Source organism: Colossoma macropomum, unplaced genomic scaffold (assembly GCF_904425465.1).
Source record: "Colossoma macropomum unplaced genomic scaffold, Colossoma_macropomum, whole genome shotgun sequence".
In the NCBI taxonomy this organism is placed as follows: domain Eukaryota; kingdom Metazoa; phylum Chordata; class Actinopteri; order Characiformes; family Serrasalmidae; genus Colossoma; species Colossoma macropomum.
In genome coordinates this window covers 3,593,147-3,614,688 of record NW_023494788.1, presented here as the reverse complement: position 1 = coordinate 3,614,688, position 21,542 = coordinate 3,593,147, and the positions used below count along the sequence as shown (strand labels likewise).

General features: G+C 40.5%; 1 protein-coding gene across 1 annotated transcript in view; it reads left to right on the top strand.

The window, feature by feature from the left end:
• zgc:101566 (uncharacterized protein LOC449823 homolog) overlaps window positions 1-21,285 on the top strand; it is a 59,445-nt gene extending 38,160 nt beyond the window's left edge. Inside the window, exon 3 of the mRNA XM_036568079.1 lies at window positions 20,304-21,285. Within this exon, the coding sequence (XP_036423972.1) occupies window positions 20,304-20,584 (281 nt within the window). The 3' untranslated portion in view covers window positions 20,585-21,285. The remainder of the gene's footprint in view (window positions 1-20,303) is intronic.
• The last annotated feature ends 257 nt before the right edge of the window (window positions 21,286-21,542 follow it).

The following is a 21,542-nucleotide window of genomic DNA, read 5'->3' as shown; positions in this document are numbered from 1 at the left end:
CCTTGAGGGTCCCACCACAGTGACAAGAGGGGGAACTGCCCCAGTGATGGTTTAGTCCCTTTATTTCTGAGAGTGTTTACAAGAAAGGTTCCTAAGTGGTTCTTGGCCAGGGTGTATATAGCCAGTTGAAACCATGAATTGGTGTAGAAGTTAAATATTGTGTGTATGTATATGTACATTTATAGAAGCAGCACTTACACATCTCATTTACATATTTTAATAATCTATTCATTAAAAGGTTCTAAAAGATAATGTTGTAATGGTAATGGTATCACTCCAAAGAACCACCTCCGGCACTTTCAACAGTGTTTATCTGGTGAATCAGAAAACATTTGATACATAGTGTAACTGTAATTACGATATATTAAAAACTTCCTTCTTTCTTTCTTCCTCTCTTCTGTTTAGTCTCCTCTCTCTCTCTCTCTCTCTCTCTCTCTCTCTCTCTCTCTCTCTCTCTATCTCTCCCTCTCTCTCTTGCTCTATCTCTCTCTCTCTCTCTCTCTCTCTATCCTTCCACTTGCTCTTTCTCTCTCTCCATTTTCAAAGCTAGAACGTGGTCCTGCAGTGACACTGTTCTTTTTTACGTCTCTCTCACACGAGTCCTCGTTTTAGCGTGACCCTGCGTGCTGTTTGGCCCCGGGCGGCTCTCGGCCGTCTCAGGCGTCCTGAACGCGGATTAAAAATAGCGGCTTCAGCAAAGAGACGACTCAGACAGAGAGAGAGAGAGAGAGCAGTGAGGAACTGGACGTCACTGAAGCTTTACCAGCTTTACCATCACTCAGGAACTTCTCTCTCTCCTTTTTTATATCCTCCTTTTTTGTCTCTGTGCTCCCTTATTCTCTCTCTCCTTTTTTCACTTGTTCTGTCCCTCTTTTTCTCTTCTTTTTCTTTTTCCTTCTATCCTGTTTCTTTCTCTCTCTCTCTCTCTCTCTCTTTCTCCCTCTCTCCCTCTCTCTCTCTCTCTCTGTCTGTCTCTCTGTCTCTGTCTCTCTGTCTCTCTCTCCCTGTCTCTCTCTCTCTGTCTCTCTCTCTCTCTCTCTCTCTCCTGTGTGCAGTAAATCTCAGCTCCAAGTGAGGAGCATAATATTTTGGCCATTAGTTCTCAGCACTACAGAACGATGATGTGGGTTTTGAGATGGGGTCATAAATTCAGCGATGGGGCAGATTTATTCACTTGGCTGGTGGTCTGCATCTCACTCAGAGACACGCCAGCTACTGATTGGTCAGGAATGGATCCCCGGCTGTCTGCTCCAGCCTCAGTCGGGCAGGTTTAAATCACACACTCTCTTCCAGCATTCGGAGATGAAGGGAAGGTGTAGTTTGTGCGGAGCGAATTCTGTACAGTGATAAGGCTGTGGTGTTTTAGACAGAGTGGACTGGTCAGTGTGTTGACAGTCTCAGTTACACTTCATTAACTTTGTACTTTACATGTGCAAATCCAGACGTCCTGGCTGCCCCTCCCTTGTAGCTCCACTGTGCTGGTGTGGAGCTCATCTGTTGGTGCACATTTTGTGTTAGTCATCTTCTAGCCCTTCTTCAGTGGTCAGTTTCTGACCAGCCACTGATCAAATTACATATTTTGCTGATTTTCAGAGTGAAAATAAGTTAACACATCCTCTACAGAGGACACACTTCTGCACATTTTACTGCACCATTACTGTTTATTTACTGAATTATAAATACAGGGGGAAAAAAAACATAAACTGTGGCCAGTGCAAAAGTTTTGGCACTCTTTGTATTTGTTTTTTTTCCAATATATCAGCAAATAAATATAACTTGTTCACTAAAATTTGCAGAAAAATGCCTTGTGTGATCTTTGTAGAGCAGGGGTGTATCTCCGTGGGCCAGAGATAAAAATGTTTTTATTTCATTTTTAATTAATGTTGTGCTGTAACCCCAACTTGGCCAAAGTCAAAGTACGCAAAAACCTCAGCAGTAAAATATAAGCACTTGTAATAGATCTTGAAATATTACATGAATACCTGAAATATTCCAAATTTAAATGTCCCCAGGGTCTTTTAAACCTACCTATTTGCTTGAACCTGACACCTGTCATCCTTTCTTTGCTGCACGTTCATTCATTCTTGGGCTCAGTTTCTGAGCTGCTGAGCTGACGTTAAGTGTTTATTTTGGTTGAACTGCTGTCCCATAGACTGTTGTTGGGGTAGGAGAGTCAGAGCGCACATTACGTTGCAGTGCATGCTGGGGACTGTAGTGCAGTGCATTGTGAACCGGGCTAATATTAATAGGAATTTGAAACACTTTTGTGGACCAGATCAGGCCCACAGGCCTTGTGTTTGACACGTGGGCTGTAGAGGACATGTTTTATAGGTTCCAACAAATACTGATATAAAGATGCTTTATGATTGATTTGATATCAGTTTGTGCTCCTCCTATTAATCCGAGTATAATGAAGTGGCTGTAGAGCAGATATTTAAGTGCCGTCCTGGGGGGCCGGCGTCCAGAACAGTTTGGCAATTTCTTACTCAAACACACCCTCTAAACCTGGCAACTATTTGCGAAAAAAAACAGTTTGTATTAAATAAACCTCTGCCAAGTGATGGTTTACTGAGTTACCATGGTAACAGTCCCCAGTGGCGGCACAAACTCATTTACCGCCAGTTTAAAAAAAGCATAGTTCATTTATTGAGTTACTTGATGCAAAACACAGCAAGACAGCAGTATTTTCACACATGAAATGAACTTTAAACACTGATACTTTGATAAGTGATACATTAATACCACATTTATTGTATCAAACAAAAAGCTGATAACGCATTTTACACGTTTTAGGATTCTCACACCACAGAGTCAGGTTTCAGACTGAAAAACAGCTTCCATTTCAGGAAGAACAGGTTAATATTGGGTGAAACATCACGTCTCACCTCTCGTTCATCAGGCGAAAAGGAGAAGGATGCAGGCTAAGCAAACTAAACAGACTCTCTGATTGTAAAGTTTGTGTGACAGTTCTGTTCTTTTTGAGCTGGAATTACACTACACAACTTTTACCCTGATTCTCAGTCTGGCCGAGTCTAGGCTAGTTGGCTCTAGTCTGCAGATTTTTGGGTCAGTCAGAGTTGGCAGTTAGAGAGAGAATCAAGTAGTGTTTTTGGCCTCCTGATCGCGTTTCAGACCAGTCAGAGTTTATCAAACACGTTTGATTTTTCAACCCGACTCTGAGCGTAATCTGGTGTAAACTGGTCAACGACTCAATCTGCACGGACTCCTGCAACAGCCAATGAAAACTGACAGTGTGAAAGAACAAAATACAGCAAGTAAACAAGGAAAAATGGCAAAAGGTCTCTGACGTGTGGAGCGAAGCTTTTTAATGAGCTGAGTTTAAGGCAGGAGCACAACTGCGTTTATGTACATTTACATTTACAGCATTTAGCAGACGCTCTTATCCAGAGCGACTTCCAAAAAGTGTAGCGGTTATCACTTCCGCCTTCTGCGCTGTAGACTGGAGTTCAATCCCCGCCTGGGTAAGCACCGTACACTATACCAATAGGAGTCCTTGGGCAAGACTCCCAACACTACCTTCACCTACCTGAGTAAAAATGATCAAATTTTAAGTCACTCTGGATAAGAGTGTCTGCCAAATGCTGTAAATGTAAAAGTTGAGTTGTGTGTGATTCCCTAAGCGTTTAGTGTGTGATCCCCAATATTTCACTCGCTCAAAAAAAATCTGCGATAACCAGTCAGATAGTGTGAGAAACCCAGTCTTTTTGAAATCTTTTAAGACTTTTAAAGTCGTATAGTGAACCCAAGGCTTTACTAATCATAGTTTCATGGTCAAATTAAATGACCGTATACTACGACCACAACTTCTACTGAACTACACTTGAGATCATCACAAAATTACTGGACAAAATGGCAAAGACTCCCCTCACCACCAAAATGGTGGTTATTTTTCACATGGTTATCTGAATAAGAGGGCTGTGCTGGTATAGCGGATTTCACACCAAGTGCGCTGCGGTGCACGTGGTAAGCTGGAGCCACTCCGCAACACTTGCTGTTTCACACCAGAAGTGACAAACACGGTTCACAATGCAAAAGTGGTTTCAGTTTGTGTTGCTTTGACACTTGATACAAATATCTGTAGTGTCCATTTATTACTCTTGTAAACTTTATGTAGGTGATATAACTTTTGACGGACAGTGTGAAACTAAGACAGAAGGTCCCCTTAAGCCTCTCACTTCACTGACAGCACCGACTGTAAGCCTCCTTTCCACAACTCCCCCTTCTAATGACTCCTCTCTCTCTCTCCCTCTCTCTCTCTCTCTGTTTGAAAATGTGCCTGTCGCTCCTGCGGGGCGTGCGATGATGTATGTGGCCCAGCGGGGTCCAGACGAGTCTGCATCTTGTTGAGAATGTTAAGCGTACCCACATAATTTTCCAGACTCGTCTGCGCTCGCTGGAGTCCACTTATCCCACCACAGGAGACTCTCTGGAGCGGCAGTCTTCACCGCCGCATGACAGAACTGTAAAGTTTTGTAAGAAATGAAAGTGCTGAAAGTGTAAATGGCCTTGTTGTGGAGCGACATTAGCCGAGCCGCTGTAAAAACAGAGGAGAAGGGCTCCTGCTATTGAAATGAAGTGGAGGAACGACTCACCCAGATAATACCACCAAGTAGTTCAGCTATGAAAAATACTCTAATAACGGGAGGGACACTTAGGACAGTGGGAGAGAAGGATGGTGGGTGTTATAATGCAAAAAAGTAAACAGAGAAAGTAACACTGCTCTGTCTGAGTCACTGTGATGTCACTATAACCCTGTAGTCTGTATATAGTTACAGTAAAGCTCAGTGAAACACAGCATGCCATTTCCAAAACGCCATGCGCTTCCTTATAGTCTCAGTAAGTGTACGCAGACAGAGCCAGAGTGATATCGAACCCAGTGTGGGAAAGTGAAGGTTCATCCTTGTTAGCTTGGCGCTAAGGTAACACTGAAAACCCTGTAGAGATGCTAGCAAGAAGTAGCATTATCACAGTAGTGATTTCTTGCACACACTAAGATGAAAATACATATTCCATTGCCTCATTATTTCCCCCAGATTGTTTGTGATTTGCTGTTGCAGTTTCTCACAGACAGTCGTATGCAAAAGTTTAGGCACCCCTGCTCAAACGATGTGCCTTTGATTTTCCAATAAGAATAATAATCATCATCGTCGTCGTCATTAACTGCTTAGTCCAAATAGGGTCGCGGTAGCAGTTGAGAGAGCAGGGAATCAAAAATGACCCTGTCCCCCACAACTTCCTCCAGCTCATTCCCGGGGACCCCAAGCCGCCACCCTCCAGCCTCCACACATAATGCCCTCCTGACCTCGCCTTGTCCATGAGTATCACGAACAGAAGTGGAGACACGGCGCAACCTTGGCCCAGTCCAACGGCAACACTGAAAGAGCCTGACTTAATGCTGAGTATATGTACAGAGAAATAACAATAAAATGTGTTATTATTCTTATTCTCTTTGTACCCCCCGAAATAACAACACATTTTATTGTTTTTCAATATGTTAAACTCAGCAAATGAATAAAAATTATGCACAAAAATTTGCAATATAAATTGAAGATGGATGTTCAAACTTTTGCATACAGAATTTTTGTATAACATTAACAATGTATAGGAGTGACAGTAATGTGGCTGGTTATTCATAACAAATACAGCACAGCACACATCACTACAAGATACATCACTACTACACCAAATGAGTGAATCAACAGCAGCAAAATGATCTAAAATAACATAAATAAATGCTTGTAATTCCTGTTCGTTAAGTGCAGCAGAAGGAGGACATCATCATCATCAGAGGGCGGTGACAGTGGTTGACTGATTTGCATAATGTGACGCATCATGCCTTAGTACTGAGAGTTGAACCAGACGGGGGCGCTGCAGAGGCAGAACTGTCCGTGATTAAGATGGTATTTCGACTGTGGAAAGAAATGTTTCAACAAGACTCTTTGCCATTTATTATTACAAAGCAAAACATTCTAGCCTGAATTACTCTGTAACACAATATACAGTCATGTGAAGTTAATTTGGGCACCCCCGGACAAATGACATGTTTTGTTGACTTTCTAAGTTAAAATAAGTTAACACATCCTCTACAGAGAACACATTTCTGAGTGGACATTTACTGTTTGTTTTCTGAAATTAACAAACCAATGAATAGAAATAGTGCACTAAAATTAGCAGAAAAATCACATGTTTAAGTTTGTTTTTTGCAGAGAATTTTCACTTAGCAAATAAGGTAGATAGGTTTCAGATTGAGTGACTAAATATGTATTTTCTATTGATATTACTGTGTTTATTACTGACATACTTCAAAAAACATGGTGGTGGTAGTATCATGGTTTGGGCCTGTTTTGCTGCATCTGGGCCAGGATGGCTTGCCATCATTGCTGGAACAATGAACTCTGAATTATACCAGCAAATTCTAAAGGGAAATATGAGGGCATCTCTCTGTGAGCTGAAACTCAAGAGAACGTGGTTCATGCAGCAAGACAAGTCGTTCTACCAGAGAACGGTTAAAGAAGAATAAGGTTAATGTCTTGGAATGGCCAAGTCAAAGTCCTGACCTTAATCCTATAGAAATGTTGTGGAAGGACCTAAAGCAGCAGTTCATGGGAGGAAACCCACCAACATAACAGAGTTGAAGCTGTTTTGTACGGTGGGCTAAAACTCCACCAAGCTAATGTGCAGGACTAATCAACGGTTACCGGAAATGTTTAGTTGCAGTTATTGCTGCACAAGGGGCTCACACAGATACTGAATGACCGCCTGCATGAACTGACCCTCCTGATGCTGCATAAACTCAAGCTATATAATTAAGTCAAGTCATATATATATAGGTAGATAGATAGATAGATAGATAGATATATGTGTGTGTGCGTGTTTTCTCATTGGCTGAGGGGATGGGGTTATGGAACCAAATCAATTGTCCTCACAGCCCCACACTGGGCAGCCCTGACCTAAAGTAATGCACAGCTGGATTTTGCTGTAAGTAGCCGAGGTGGATGTGAGAAGCTTTAATATGGCCTTGGTGCTTGTAGCCTTCAGTGCTGTCACATCTGATCCACCAGTCCCGTCTCTTTTAGCGGCTGATAGCTCCCGAACGTCAGACGTATCTCCATCTCTGCTTCTGTTCCTAAAAAGAAAAACATCTAGCAGAATATCCTGACCTTTTTTTTCAAATGCCAGTGTTTCTGTAGCGCGTCTTTGAAGGCAAAGTGACATTTTCTGCTTTGCTGCCGAATTAGATCGATTTTTAAGGTTCCTGTCAAAGAGAGCAAATTGGTCACTCCGGGGCATAAAGGAAACGGCCAGGTGTTTTGTTGATTGAAGAGTAGAGCAGGAGAATTCCTCTCACTGGCCTGAGCATGTTAACTAATTACAGAGCTGCAGGACGCTGTAAAACGCTGAAGGAAGGGTTTAGCGCTTGGGACCCAAACCAGCCATAAAGGTGAAAAATAATGCTACTGCATTTTATTGAGCGTAAGGTACAGTGCTGCTTTTCCTGCTTTTAAGCAGCTGTGGGAAAAGTACAGAGAAGCTGTACTTGAAGGAGAATTCCACCACTCAGTCATTCAGAGTGGTTTGGTGCGAAACGCTCTGTTCTAGAGAAACTCACAGAGTCGGAGCTGTTCACGGTGGGGGTGGTAGGAACCAGACGTCCACCTCTAAAAGCTCCCTCACAGAAATGGTTGTGAATACTCTGCTTGATGTCTGAGACATTGTTTTAAGATAGTTTTGAGAATGTCTGGCCTTAAAAATTGTAAATCTGTTCATGGCAAAATATTCCCCAAAACCTTTTTTTTAAAATCGGATTTATCAACGTTTTCATTCCATGTATAAAACTCAGAAGACGTGTAGGTTCACTGGTGATTTTGGATAGTAATTAAAATGTCTATATTTGTGTTGTAGTCATGGCAACCCCTGGTTCCTATCACCACCACTTTAAAGAAATCTGAGTGTGGAAGTTTGACTACAGATGAGCCATCAGAAGGACTTTGTTTACATCTCAACCCCTGAATTATACACTAGTTTTGCTCTTTAAGAGAAAGTACATGGGCTGTGTCAAGATCTTCCTCATCTTCCTCAGTAGTGCTGGCCTTCAGCTGATGACGCTGCACTAATCTGTTATCTAAACGAAGTGATAAGCAGAATATTCTGCTAGCAGATGTTGTGTGATGATTAATAGACAGTACTGACCCTTGCATAAAGACCAGTTAGCACAGTTGTGGGCAGTTTAACTGTACACTGATATGAATTTGATTGGATGGAACTGTGTAGGAGCTCGATTAGAAAGGGAGGAAGAGAAAACGAGAAAAATCTTTGTAACAAGTATTTCAAAGCTCTAAATGAAAGTGAAAGGCATGTTTTTCTCTCTTGGAAAGGTAACTGAATGAAAGCACAAGTGTTCAATTCCAATAATACTCAGCTTTTATTTAAGTATTTTTCAACCCTGCTATTAAGTATACTTAAATATTCTGATTTATACTGACATACTGATATATACTGATATATCACTGCTGTCGGAACAAAACCTCGTTTCACATAATTTGAAAATACCTGTTGCCCTTTACATTGTATGTAAATTTCATGAAGAATGGACCAAAAGAAACGGCCCAAAATTACTTGACTTACATTAAGAGTAAAGAAGTTTTTTTTTCTTCTACTGTAACGTTGTCATTTTGGGAATATGAGGTTCTTCTGACAACAGCAATATATATATATATATATATATATATAATATATATATATATATATATATATATATATATATGTATATTTTTATATACTGCAAGATTATTCAACCATACTGTGAAGTGATCAGAGCAAATGTGGCCTTTACTCCATAAACCCAACACTGCAAACTACTATAAGTGTTTTCTCTAACTCTCTCTCTCTGTCTCTCTGTGTATCTCGCTCTCTCACTCTCTCTCTTACTCACACTAATCAAAACTTGAAACCTGAAACCTAGTCTGAAACCTTATTAAGGCACCTCTCTTGTCAGCTTTTCTGTCTGTCTGTCTGTCTGTCTGTACCAGCTAAGGCTGAACTGTTGCTCTTGATCAGCCAGACTGACTGAAAAGTAAAGCCACGTCCTGTCCGGCTGTCCAGTCAGTGGCCAGATGGATGATTACGTTGATGGATGGTTACAAAAACAATAATAAATCCACAGGAAAGCCTGACTGATATGATGATATTGTGTCAGGTACTGATCAACATCAAAAGGCTAAAAATGTAGATTACTGATCGTCTGCCAACGTAATTTTATATATTTGAATTTTTATTTTATACTCCAATAGCTGTAGTTAAATAGTCCTTTACTGACTGTCTGACTGGCTCTTTTTAATCATTTAAAATCGCTTCTTAAACTCACATAGAAGAAATTTACAGCCTTAAATAATATGAATATTGTAGCTCTGGGTGCATTTTTATTATTTCTTCTCATTAGAAATAATAGTAACAAGTTATAATAAGTAATAACAATAAATGTTATATATATTGCACCAAAATAAAAACAACACAAATAAAAGCATTAAAAAAATACAATTGTTTATGAATATTTTTTAAAAATACGAAAAATATAAAACAATAGTAAGAACATGTAATACAAATGAACCATAGTTCAGCTCAGCACACTGTTTAAATACAACAATTCAATTTGATTCAGTGATGATTCTTTAGAAATGATTTGTCATGAAATCTCAGATTTTCTGTGATTCAGTTTGATTTGATTATTTTGATTCTAAATCACTTTTAAAAAATACACCGAATACAAATAATGACTTGAGAAACTAGTTACACAGTACAGACAATAAAAACAATACACTGAGATTTATTATTGTTATTTTTACATTTGACAAGAAAGGCCAAAAAAGGAGCAAACACTTTAATTAATATTACTATGAATGATCATAATCAGTACAAACATTACAAAATCTATGTAGCTGAATCAGCAGCTTAAGAATTATGCATTTTTACGCCCTGATAGAAAACATTTCCATTTTTCATGTCTGTTCTTTCTGTCTGTCTTTCTATTCGGAGTACATCATCAGTCTAATCCAGCGTTTCCTCACTCAGAGCAGCGATCTTTTTAGCAGCTCCGTGCTGCGCCGAATCCGGCGAGAGCGAAGCGCGTAATTACCGCCCGGCGGGGCAAAGTGCTCGGAGCTACCTATTAATTGTGTGGCAGCTAGCACGTTCAGAGGTGTGAGATTCACCCCGGTCATTACGGTCACCCTGGCTGAGCCCCGTCTCAGTGACACCAGCCGTAATAAAGAGTGAGTGAGAGGCAGATGGCAGCGGCTGAGGCTCGAAACTACTTTACCCAGCATCCTAATGAGACACTGCTGCAACTTCCTGCCTGCTGGAGTAACACCAACCACCTCAGCGTAAGGAGAAACTACATCTCATAGGGCCTGATTTGTAGCCAATATCAATTTTAAGATCCTGGCTGATATAATGTATAAACATTGTTTTGCAAAAAAGTTTGGGATGCTGTGCAAAATGTAAAAAAAAAAACAGAATACAATGATGTGCAAATCATTTAAACCCTGCATTTAATTAAAAATAGTACAAAGACAACATATCAAACATTAAAACTGAGAAATGTTATTGCTTTTTGTGAAAAATACATGCCCAGTTTGGATTTGATGCCAGTAATGTGTTTAAAAAAGTTGGGATGGGGCAACAAAAGTTGTGTAATGCTCAAAAAAAACACCTGGTGGTTAATTGGCAATGGGTCAGTAACGTGATTGGGTAGAAAAAGAGCATCTCAGAGAGGCGGAGTCTTTCAGAAGTAAAGATGAGGAGGGGTTCACCACTCTGTGAAAGACTGTGTGGTCAAATAGTGCAACAATTCAAGAGTAATGTTTATCAACGTAAAATAGCAAAGAACTTCTGCTTTTCATCATCTGCAGTACATAATATCATTAAAATATTCATAGTATCTGGAGAAATCTCTGTATGAAAGGGACAAGGCCAAAAACCAGTATTTGCTGGCCGTGATCTTCGGCACTGCATAAAAAACAGACATGATTCTGTAGAGGAAATCACTGTATGGGCTCAGAAACACTTCTGAAAACCACTGTCTGTGAGCACAGTTCATCACTGCTTCAATAAATGCAAGTTAAAACTCTGCCATGCAAGAAAGAAACCATATATAAACAGGATCTAGAAACGCCGCTGCCTTCTCTGGGCCCAAATTATATACAGGTTTTGCCAACATTTGCTGCCATTCACACAACGTCTTTTTCAGGGAAGGCCTTGCTTATTTTAACAAGACAATGCCAAACCACATCCTGCATGTATTACAACAGCATGGCTCTGTAGTAAAAGAGTCCGGGCGCTAAACTGGCCTGCCAGCAGTCCAGACCTGTCACCGCTGAAAACATTTGATGCATTATGAAATGAAAAATGCGCCAAAGGAGAGCCTAAAGGATAGAGCAGCTGAAATCCTATATCAAGCAAGAACGGGAAAACATTTCACTTTCGAAACCACAGCAGTGTCTCCTCAGTTCCCAAACGCTTACAGAGTGTTGTTAAAAGAAGAGGTGATGAAACACAGTGGTAAACAGGCCCCCCATCCCAACTTTTTAAAAATGTGTTACTGGCATAAAATTCAAAATGGGCCTATATTTCATAAAAAACAATAAACATTTCTCAGTTTCAACATCTGATGTGCTGTCATTATCACACTAATTCAAATAAACAGCAGAAAGGTGCTCACTCTTAAATAATATACCTTTTATAGCTCTGGGGGCGGAGCTAGCCAGAACTCTTTGCAGACTTGCTTGTTTTTTTCTTATTGTTCATCAGTTGCCTTCATACCTTCTCAGGTTCAGCCCAGTCATTGGGGGTTTGAATCCTGGAGATGCTGTGATAATCACCAAAAATGTTGGTAATTATCAGCACATTATCGCAGACATTTTTGCTGATACCAGTAAAACAGCAGGTTGTCAATATCAGACAATATTATCAGCCAACCGATATATCGGTCAGGCTCAAGTCCACAGTGAGATATTTAACATGGTGTTTTATGCAGGGACAGGAATATTAAGACCCTTCTGTGCTGATAAAAGGATCTCTATAATAAGGTAACTAGGTGGATGTGTAATTATTTCCACTTTGAAAATCAGCAAAACATAAACATTACATTTGGGTGTGTTAAAAGCCACAGTGTGAAGGAAGTAGCTGAATTTGAAGTGTACAGTCATACAGGTCGACCAGCAGTGGCAAAAATCCCAGTCTACAGGAAATTCTTGTCAGAATTGTGGGCGAAAGACAAAACTGACAGATCCAGAAACTCGTCCAGTCCGTGCCAAATCAAATCACAGCTGTTATTCGTGCCTGTGGAGGTGTTACATGCATTGGGTATGTTTCAGTCAAAGGTGACTAATTTTTGGTCCGGTGAGCTTATTATTTGACTGGAGCCTCCCAAACTTTTGCATTCATCTGCATGTTCAGAATCTGAATCTTTTTAATTTGCCAAGTGCAAGATATGCAAGAAAGTCTCTATCATAAGTAGCTTTATTTAACGTGTATACTCCTGAGTATCAGTGGATAAAAACAGGTGTCAGAGTCTAATCAGCTGGGAAGAACTGATTTAAGCCACTCCGACAACCAAATGAAGAAAATTCCAGAATATTGTGGTGATCTTGTCCTTTATTAATGAGTTGTTTTCATTGTTCTCTGGCAGTTTGTGGTGATTCTGCACCTCTCGTACACCTGCCTCCCTCTCAATCCTTCGGTCATACTGATCCCACGCAAAGATGCTCTTTCTGTTCACGGCCAACGGTCCTTTGTTTTGTTTTGGCGAGTGCGGCGAGTCCAGCCGTGCGGTGCTGGCGCTGAGCTCTACAGTCCTCCAGAGGAAGTGAAGAGGCAGAGGCGATGCTGCTGGGTCCAGAGCTGTGTGGCTGCATCTGCTCGAGCTATTACTAACCACACGAGGGCTGAAGATTTGAGTCAGTTTCAGGGAGCCGGCCAGAATCTCACTTTCATTTGGTTTTGGCAGGAGAACAACTGGCACAGGGAGGCTGTGTAGGTCATTCAGACTACAAACCACGAGCTGATCCAACAGAGGCAGGATATGAAATTGTAGAAATAATAAGGGTAATTTGGCTGGAGTAGGAGTCAAATAATGTGACATTCAGTTGAAGGTGGTCAGTATGATGATATTGTTATTGTGATAAATTACACTGCGCTTTTCGGAGCTCAGGATGCCTGCGGTCAGTACTTCAAGAACACTGAAGAAGAACATGGATCCTAAAAAGATTAGGGGATTTGTTCTAGCATTTCACATGACGTCACACTGTATAGTGGCTCCATTTTGAGGACTGAATCAGGGAGCGACTGCGCTGAACGATGCCTTCAATTGGCTGTGCTTTGTGAATGATTCACCTGCAAGACACGACAGAAGCCGAGAGACGAGAGACACACAGACCTTTAATACAGTGTTTTCACTCCAGGTTTGGAGCCGCTGCACTGTACAGTTTAGTGTTTCTCTCTGCTGTTCACACCTCGTTCAGCTCAAGAAGGGATTAATTAGCTAATAATATCAGGTATTTTAACCAGGAAACCACAGTTATGCAGTGCAGGGGTTTCAGGACTGGAGCTGAACTCTGAACTAACTGCACTAGCAAACTTACAGAATCACGTCTGTCGAAACACGGCGTAGTTTTCCGACCCACGACGTTCAGTCTGATATTTAACGTTAATGTTTCTCCATTCAAACGTCATTTAAATCTCCAGAAAGTTATACCGGCTGTCTGCAGCTCCGTTAGGGGGACGACTGTTCGTCTCTTGGCTGTTAACATTAGCTAAAGTTCTCTAAAGGCCAGCATTGATCTCATCTGTGTTAATTAGCTGATGTCGTTCCTCCTATGATGACAGAGTTGTTCTCCTCTTTATGCAACACCATGGGATCCTTTACCCACCCTGACGTGAAGAGCCGGTGGGCTTCTGTGCTTTTAAATGCTGTGAGACCCTCTCCAGAATAGGGAGAGGGGTTGTGTATAAGATGAATATAAATGTCAGGAAAACACAAATTTGGTAGCTTTTCCGCCAGTTTAAGCAGGACCAGGAGTTCAGGGGAAACTGTATAAGGATCACAGACTATTTTATCAGCTCTGTTGAAGTCACGTTTTTTCTCTTACAAAGTAAGGAGAGTAATTTTAGTCATCTTTCACCTCTAGTTACGTTCGTGAGGAGCAGCGAAGCCAGAAATTCGGTCCCAAATATGGCGGCCACAACAGAAAAATCATGTGACTGAAACCATAGAGTAGGACCTGAAAACAACAGCAGCCACCAGTGTATAGTAATTGTATTAACTACATAGTAATTACCTTATTTTATTTATGTATTTATTTTTTCAGTTACTCAGTTTTTCTTCCTATTCCATCTTCCTTAAATAGTGTATTAAACCAGACTTAGTTTTTCATATTTTTTTTAATTCTTTGAACGCTTTTTGTCCATTTCAGCTTATTAACAACCCTCAGAAAAACTAAATATCATGATACGTATTGTGTCTAATGAAAATAGCTTAATGTGTTGTGATATTATCCATTATGTCCCAAAAGTTTGCAGACGCCGACACATCTCTTTTAAAATCAGGGGTATTAATAGTGAGTTTGTCCCTCCTTTGCTGCAGTAACAGCCTCTACTCTTCTGAGAAGGCTTTACACTAGATGTTGGAACATTGCTGTGAGGATTTGATTGAGCATTAGTGAGGTCAGGTACTGATGTTGGCTGGTCAGTTCTGGATCACTACAACTCATCCCAAAGGTACTGGATGGAGCTCCATCACTCCAGAGAATGCATTTCCACTGCTCTGCAGCCCAATGCTGGGGGGGCTTTATACCCCTCTAGCCCACACTTGGCATTGGACATGGTGACCTTAGACTGATGTGCGGCTGCTCCAGAGCGTCCAGTTCTATTGGATCAGTGCTTTTCTATGGAGATTATAGCTCTATGTGAATGATGGATCAGCTGTTTCAGGAATATGTGCACCTGAAAGTAGCTGAATTCATTCATTAGAAGGATGAATACTTTTGAACATACAGTGTTCATATCTTTGCCATATTTCCCACCCTTACACTCAGTTCTGCAAATCGTTTTGAAATGTTGGGCAATAATGATGAAGAACTGAAGGAACTACATGGGGACCTTATATGTAGAGTGAGAGAGATTATATTTTCATGTGAGTGATTTATCAGATTATTTTTTTATTTTTCAAGATGCATTTGGACGACCAAACGTGCCATTCCAGTGGATACAAGGTGTAGAAATTTCTACCTGAACAGAACCACAACATTACAGTGTTTCAACATGGCTTTTTAGATCTTCACTGGGCTCAAGATTGAGTTGTAATCTGTAAACTACATTTGGAATAACTCATCCTCTTAATAATTGTGGTTATTTCATTTAATAATAACTTCTACAGTTTGGACTGGAATGATGTAAGTCAGACACCAGAAGGTATTTTAGGATGTTTTATTGAATATCTCAGGTTTTATGGGATGTCATTAAATGCTAAATATATATGTAGATCATAATTACAGCAGGCTAGAAGAATAAACGCTGGCGCAAGCGGTCATTTAAACAGCTGTTAATGCAGCTGCTTATGGAAGTGTTCATTCAGAGAAACACACATTTATTTGCTGCTGTGGCTCAAGAAACTAGTACAAATGAAAAACTACCAACGTTTCTCACTCTCAACTGTCCAACAAACTACTGTTTTTGTCCATTGACCCGGTGAAATCAGTCATTTAATACAGTGTCATTTGATGTGATCATGTGATGCGTCATCTGTGTTTTGAATGGCTGTTTCATGAAACTTGTACCACAAAGTTGCAACTCTGATATTGGTAGAACTTCTCCATCCTCTACACTTTCGCAGGAGGAGAAGCAAAATAAAGAGAAGCGAGATCTCGCAGGCTGAGTAAAGTGGAGATTTTAGTGGCGGATACATCCATAAAGTAGTTTATATTCACAGAGCTACATAATACCATCCAAACATTTTATATGCACAATATCGTCACACATAAGAGTACACTGTTAGAAATAAAGGTTCTGTGCAGGTACGTTTTTCATTCATTAAGGTACAAACAATGTAAATGTTCCCTCAAAGGCTCAACAGTGGTTTTAAGGTCTGATTGTGAACCTTAAATAAGTTTTTCCAGGTGAAAAATTTGTATTTGTACCTTTTCATAATCTAATGTTTTAAAACAGAACAGTAAAATAAAAGTCCTGGAGACGAGACGGGGTGTGTGGAGTCAGTACAACTTAGAAAATATCATGTCAGTGGATCATGGTACAGTTATGTTCTCTGACTAAAGGTATTAAGATGTACCCTTGAGTGACAAGAGGGGTCCTGCCCTAGTGACAGTTTAGTACCTTTTTGTCCGAGAGTGCAAAGCATTATTATACGACCACATGCAACACAAATATCCAGGTTTGTAGAAATTACAGCCCAAAACATGCACCTCCTGTCGTAATTTTATTGCTGTCCGGATGCGCGAGTTTGACATGAACATTTTTACACCAATAATTTATTTTAAACTGGATATAACTTAAGAAATGATTTGTGAAGTGTTGTGAAATTGTCAGCAGAGGGTCTGTATAGTGTGTATAGGGATGTACGATGATATCAAAGTCGTATCGCTAACGGTGGATATTAGGGCTAATAGTAATTAACAGACAGGTGTTTCAATTTGACTGATATTTTCAGGTGTTATTTGATGTATTTATTGTACTGTGGAAGAGCAGAATGTTTAGGTGATGCCGGGTTACTGCGCTAAAATACCTGCCTTTTATTCATAATCTACAAATTATTATTATATTTCTTTGTGATGCTAATCCAGGTAAATGTAGCTTCAGTTTCAGACGTGTTTTAAGTTGGGAAGCCACTCAGCATTTTTTCATTACTATGTTAAATTAAGGCCACACTGAGACCACAGAAAGCAATGATAGATCACATGTGGCCTTAAATGGGCACAGAGAAATGCAGTCAGTCTAGTCTTTTCAGCTCACTGACAGAGAGCTGTTCGTAATGTGGTAAACAGATGCCAAGCTTGATTAATGATGGTGAAAATGATGGTATTGACCTCATCTCCACGGTGGGCATCACATGACCACAGTATTGCAGTAATACATTTTGAATATACAGGGTGTCCCAAAAAAATTGACATAATTTGAGATGTGAATAATTGAGTAGTTACTTGTCCCAGGCAAACGAAATTGAATAGGCTTCATGTTGAACAATACAAGATTTATTTATCAAAATTCAAGCAAGAAATACAGAGGGATGTAGATTTTATAACCGATTTCACAGCTTCACAAATGTTCAATATGCACGCAGCTTATAGGCTTACAGTCATTCGCAAGCATTTCCTTACAGACTTTCTGGGGCTTCGCACAAACGTTTGACGATTTCTTCCAATACCAGTGGTCGTCCAGACCCCTTTGTCCTGCACAGACAGCCTTCCTCTTTGGATTTTTTGTGCCATGTCCAAATCTGCTTTCCAGCTGGTGCGTTTTTATTGAATTTTCTCGAAAATTCACGCTGCTCACTCTCATTTGACTGTGTTTGAGCATATTCTAACACACAAAATGCCTTTTCATTTCTAGTGAACGACATTAAAAACATTTAAAATTAAACTTGGTTAGTTTTTACACATTTTGTTAAAATTTGAGATCATTTGAGGGAGAATTGGCTGTTATTAGACTACGAAATGATGTCAGTTTTTTTGGGACACCCTGTATTTATGTATCACTATCAGAGGATATATACATGGAAAACATCAGCATATATATCAGCAGCGGCCTGTATCGCATATCACTGTATAACCAGCTTCTACTCAACTTTGCTTCCTATTTTTGCGACTTTGGCTGTTGCTTCTAAAAATTACTGTCTCACTTAGCTGTAAACAGTGGCTGTCGCAGTTGTGGGAGTGCTGCTGCTGCTGCTGCTGCTGCTGCTGCTGTGTCCTTGAGCAGAGTTTTTAATCTCATTTTCTCCAGTTCAGATATCAAGCTGCAGACTCTGGGCTAGTGATTTTACCCTCCGCTGTTAGCAGAGGATGATGACTCCAGATCAGAACGCCGGCGGTAGGCAGTGGAGTCGTACATTGCTTGTTCTTTGACTCAACACTGCGTTGTCTCTGTCAGACTGTGTAGCCGGTGGGCAGATTCCGGTTCACTTTGCCTCCATATCCAGCCTTTAGAATGACCTGCGCTCTGCCTATCATGCTTATTAGCTTCAGTTCATTTCAGAGCAGTATATAAACCTTCCAGGCTTGACTCGAAATATGACGGACGGGTGCTGGAGCACATTGCTGTCCGCAATTTTATTCAATGGGTTGAGCTCAGGATCGATGATATTGCACTCAGTTCCAAGGCCAGACTGCACTCAGCCCACTGCTGTTGTACTGGAATAAATTGTAGGCCCTGTACAGCTAGGAAAGCTAACAGAATTGGCATAGCTCTAAAGATAGCTTCGTCTGTTTTACAGATGGCACTGTACCGCTTTCTTCTCCAGTGCTGATACTGATTCTGAATCCTTGAGTATCGACCGATACCGATACCAATCCAGTAAATTTTCCTACTAACCGGCTAATCTTTAAAATCAGCTGTTTTAATGGAAGCGCTTTGATCAAGATAAGCATCTGAAAGTACTCACTTAAAACGATGGTTCTTCAAGAGTTCTTTAGTAAAGAAGATGGTTCTAGATAGGGGGAGTAGATCTTCAGAGAGTAGATCTTACAAGAGGAGAATTGGTGACCACTGCTGTACAGGGAACACACTTAAAAATGACATTTATCTGCTGATTTTAGTGCACAATTTGCATTTATTTAACATATTGGAGAAAAGTAAAACATGAAGTATAATATATGCAACTTTTGCAAAGGCCATGTTGTTTTTTTCCCCAATAGGTTAAATCAAGTAAATAAACAGTAATTGTGCATTAAATGTGCAGAAGGGTGTTAACTTAGTTTAACAACAGAAGATGCCATTTGACCAAACTTTTGGCATAACCATTGGGCCTCATTCTCCAATTTCTTGTTTTTTTTTATTGTTCTTGAGAAATATTCTCACCTTTGTGCTCTTGAGTGTGTGTAGATTCTGTTCTTATACTTTCAGAAATAAAGGTTCTGTGCAGGTACATTTTTCATTCATCAAGGTACAAACAATGTAAATGTACCTCAAAGGTACAACAGTGGTTTTAAGGTCTGATTGTGAACCTTAAATAAGTTTTTCCAGGTGAAAAGTTCGTATTTGTACCTTTTCATAACTGAATGTTTTAAAACAGAACAGTAAAATAAAAGCCTGGAGACGAGACGGGGTGTGTGGAGTCAGTACAGCTTAGAACATATCATTTCAGTGGATTATGGTTCAGTTATGTTCCCTGACTAAAGGTACTGAGATGGACCCTTGAGGGTCCCACCCCAGTGACAAGAGGGGAACTTCCCCAGGGACAGTGTCATACCTTTTTTTCTGAGAGTGTACCTAAGAACAAATCCCAAATAAGAAAACATTGGTGAATGTCAGAATCTTTGTGAAAACTGCGTAAGTTATTAAATCAATACAGCCATAACAATTGATGTAAAAATACCAGATGTTTAAAATATCACAAGTGTCCAGTGTAGGGTTCTCCTTTAGCAGCTGTAGCCAGTCAACAGCCTGTCCATGTTGTCCACCCTCACACACACACACACACACACTAACAGCAGACCATGTAGGAGGAGAACAGAGTGAAGGACACAGCACCTCCATACTTTTACTCCCCATTCAGCCCAACACCACATGTGTAATATAAATGTGAGGGGGGTGAACAGAGTGAAGACACTGAAAATGGGTTATTTTATATGTTCTTCACAGAAAATGAGCAAAGACCAAGAAATCTGAGGTTGAAATAATAATAAATCGCATCATTTTTTCTTCTGGTAAACATTGAAAATGGGTCCCACAGACCTGAACACCACACAAGGGTTAGCTGAAAACAAATCTGCTGCATAAAAAAAATCACTCAGTAAAAAACAACCCTGTGCCTGATGTGCTTCAAAAATCATCCCGAACCCGGCCTGAAGCTTGATGTTTTGTTGGGCCCAGTCGGGCTCAGGTTGAGGTGCAGACTTTTAAAAGGGGTAGTCGGTGCTTTCAAATGATGGACAGAATTGGAAAAAAATGATGACAGCGAAGCATTTAAAAGGTCCGAGCACTGGCCCAGCTGTCTGCTCTGCTGATAATCCTGATAATCAACTTCACAATTAAAAATACACGTTTATTCTTTTCAGATCTGGACAAGGATCATCCGAAGAGCGAGGCGGGCGTGGTCTGGAGAGTGACGGGCGGCCTGTTCAACCTGACCAAAGGAGCCGTGGGCGCCACCCTCGGGGGCGTGGCCTGGGTGGGCAGCAAAAGTTTCGAGTTGACCAAAACCGCTGTGACGAGCGTCCCAGCGGCCGGCGTGGGATTGGTCAAGGGCAGTGTCTCCGTGGTAACGGGAGGGGTCGGGGCGGTGGGGTCGGCGGTGGCTGGTAAAGTTACATCAAAGAAAAAAGACAAGTCAGATTAGATCGGCTTACGGCTCCACTCCTCTGTTTGCTTCGATGTATCCGTTACTGTCTGAGCGGGTGTGTGGTCACTCTCTTGGGTTTGAGTGTTTGGAAACTGTAAGGAGACCAAGTTTTTGTCAGAAGTTGCCCTCTTGCGCCCGACGAGGATCAGCTTATACCTCCCTGTTAGCACTAGAAGAGAAAACACAGAACTTTCCTCAAGAAAGGCACGAAAGGGCAACATCTGCTAGCGTAAATGGCTACATCTGATGTATGCTTGACCATTGGGATCTCATGCTTTTTGTTTGTCTAATTGTTTGATTGTACGTTTGTTTTTGTTTGTCTGTTTATTTAATGGCTGAGGGTCGGGACTGTATGTCTGTATCAGTGAAAAAGAAACACCCTCCATTCTTTAAACGACACGATGCTAATGTATCTGTAATTGGACCAGCCAGTGTGAAACTCTGCGTAAGTATTATTAAGGCGATGCACTTTCAGCAGAATAACGCCCTGATGGGTAAAGACAAGGCTGTCGTAATGGCTTTATGCTGCGTTCATGACAAGTGGGAGTTTGGAATTTTCCGACTCGGAATTTTCCCATCTAAAAGCATTCATTCAAATTCATGCAGTTTTTTAGGGCGTGATTTAGATTTTTCTTGTATATAAGTCCACTTATGACATTTATGTGGGTTTTAGTACCAAAAACAGTAATAATTCCTTCCATGGCCTCCTTAGAAATAAACAGGCTGCTTTGTTACTGTGTCTTTAACATTCATATATGTAAATTACCTCTGTTCTGATTGGCTGCATTACGTTGCGGTTCGTTCAAAAAGCAGCCTGGGCTGAAACACTTCTTATAACTTCATTGCAAAAAATGGTATCTTGGCAAGTGGAATCATCTTAAATCTAGCAGATGTATCTAATATTTCTCATTTTGATATCGTTGTTATCTTATTATTAGCTAATTTAATTCATTTC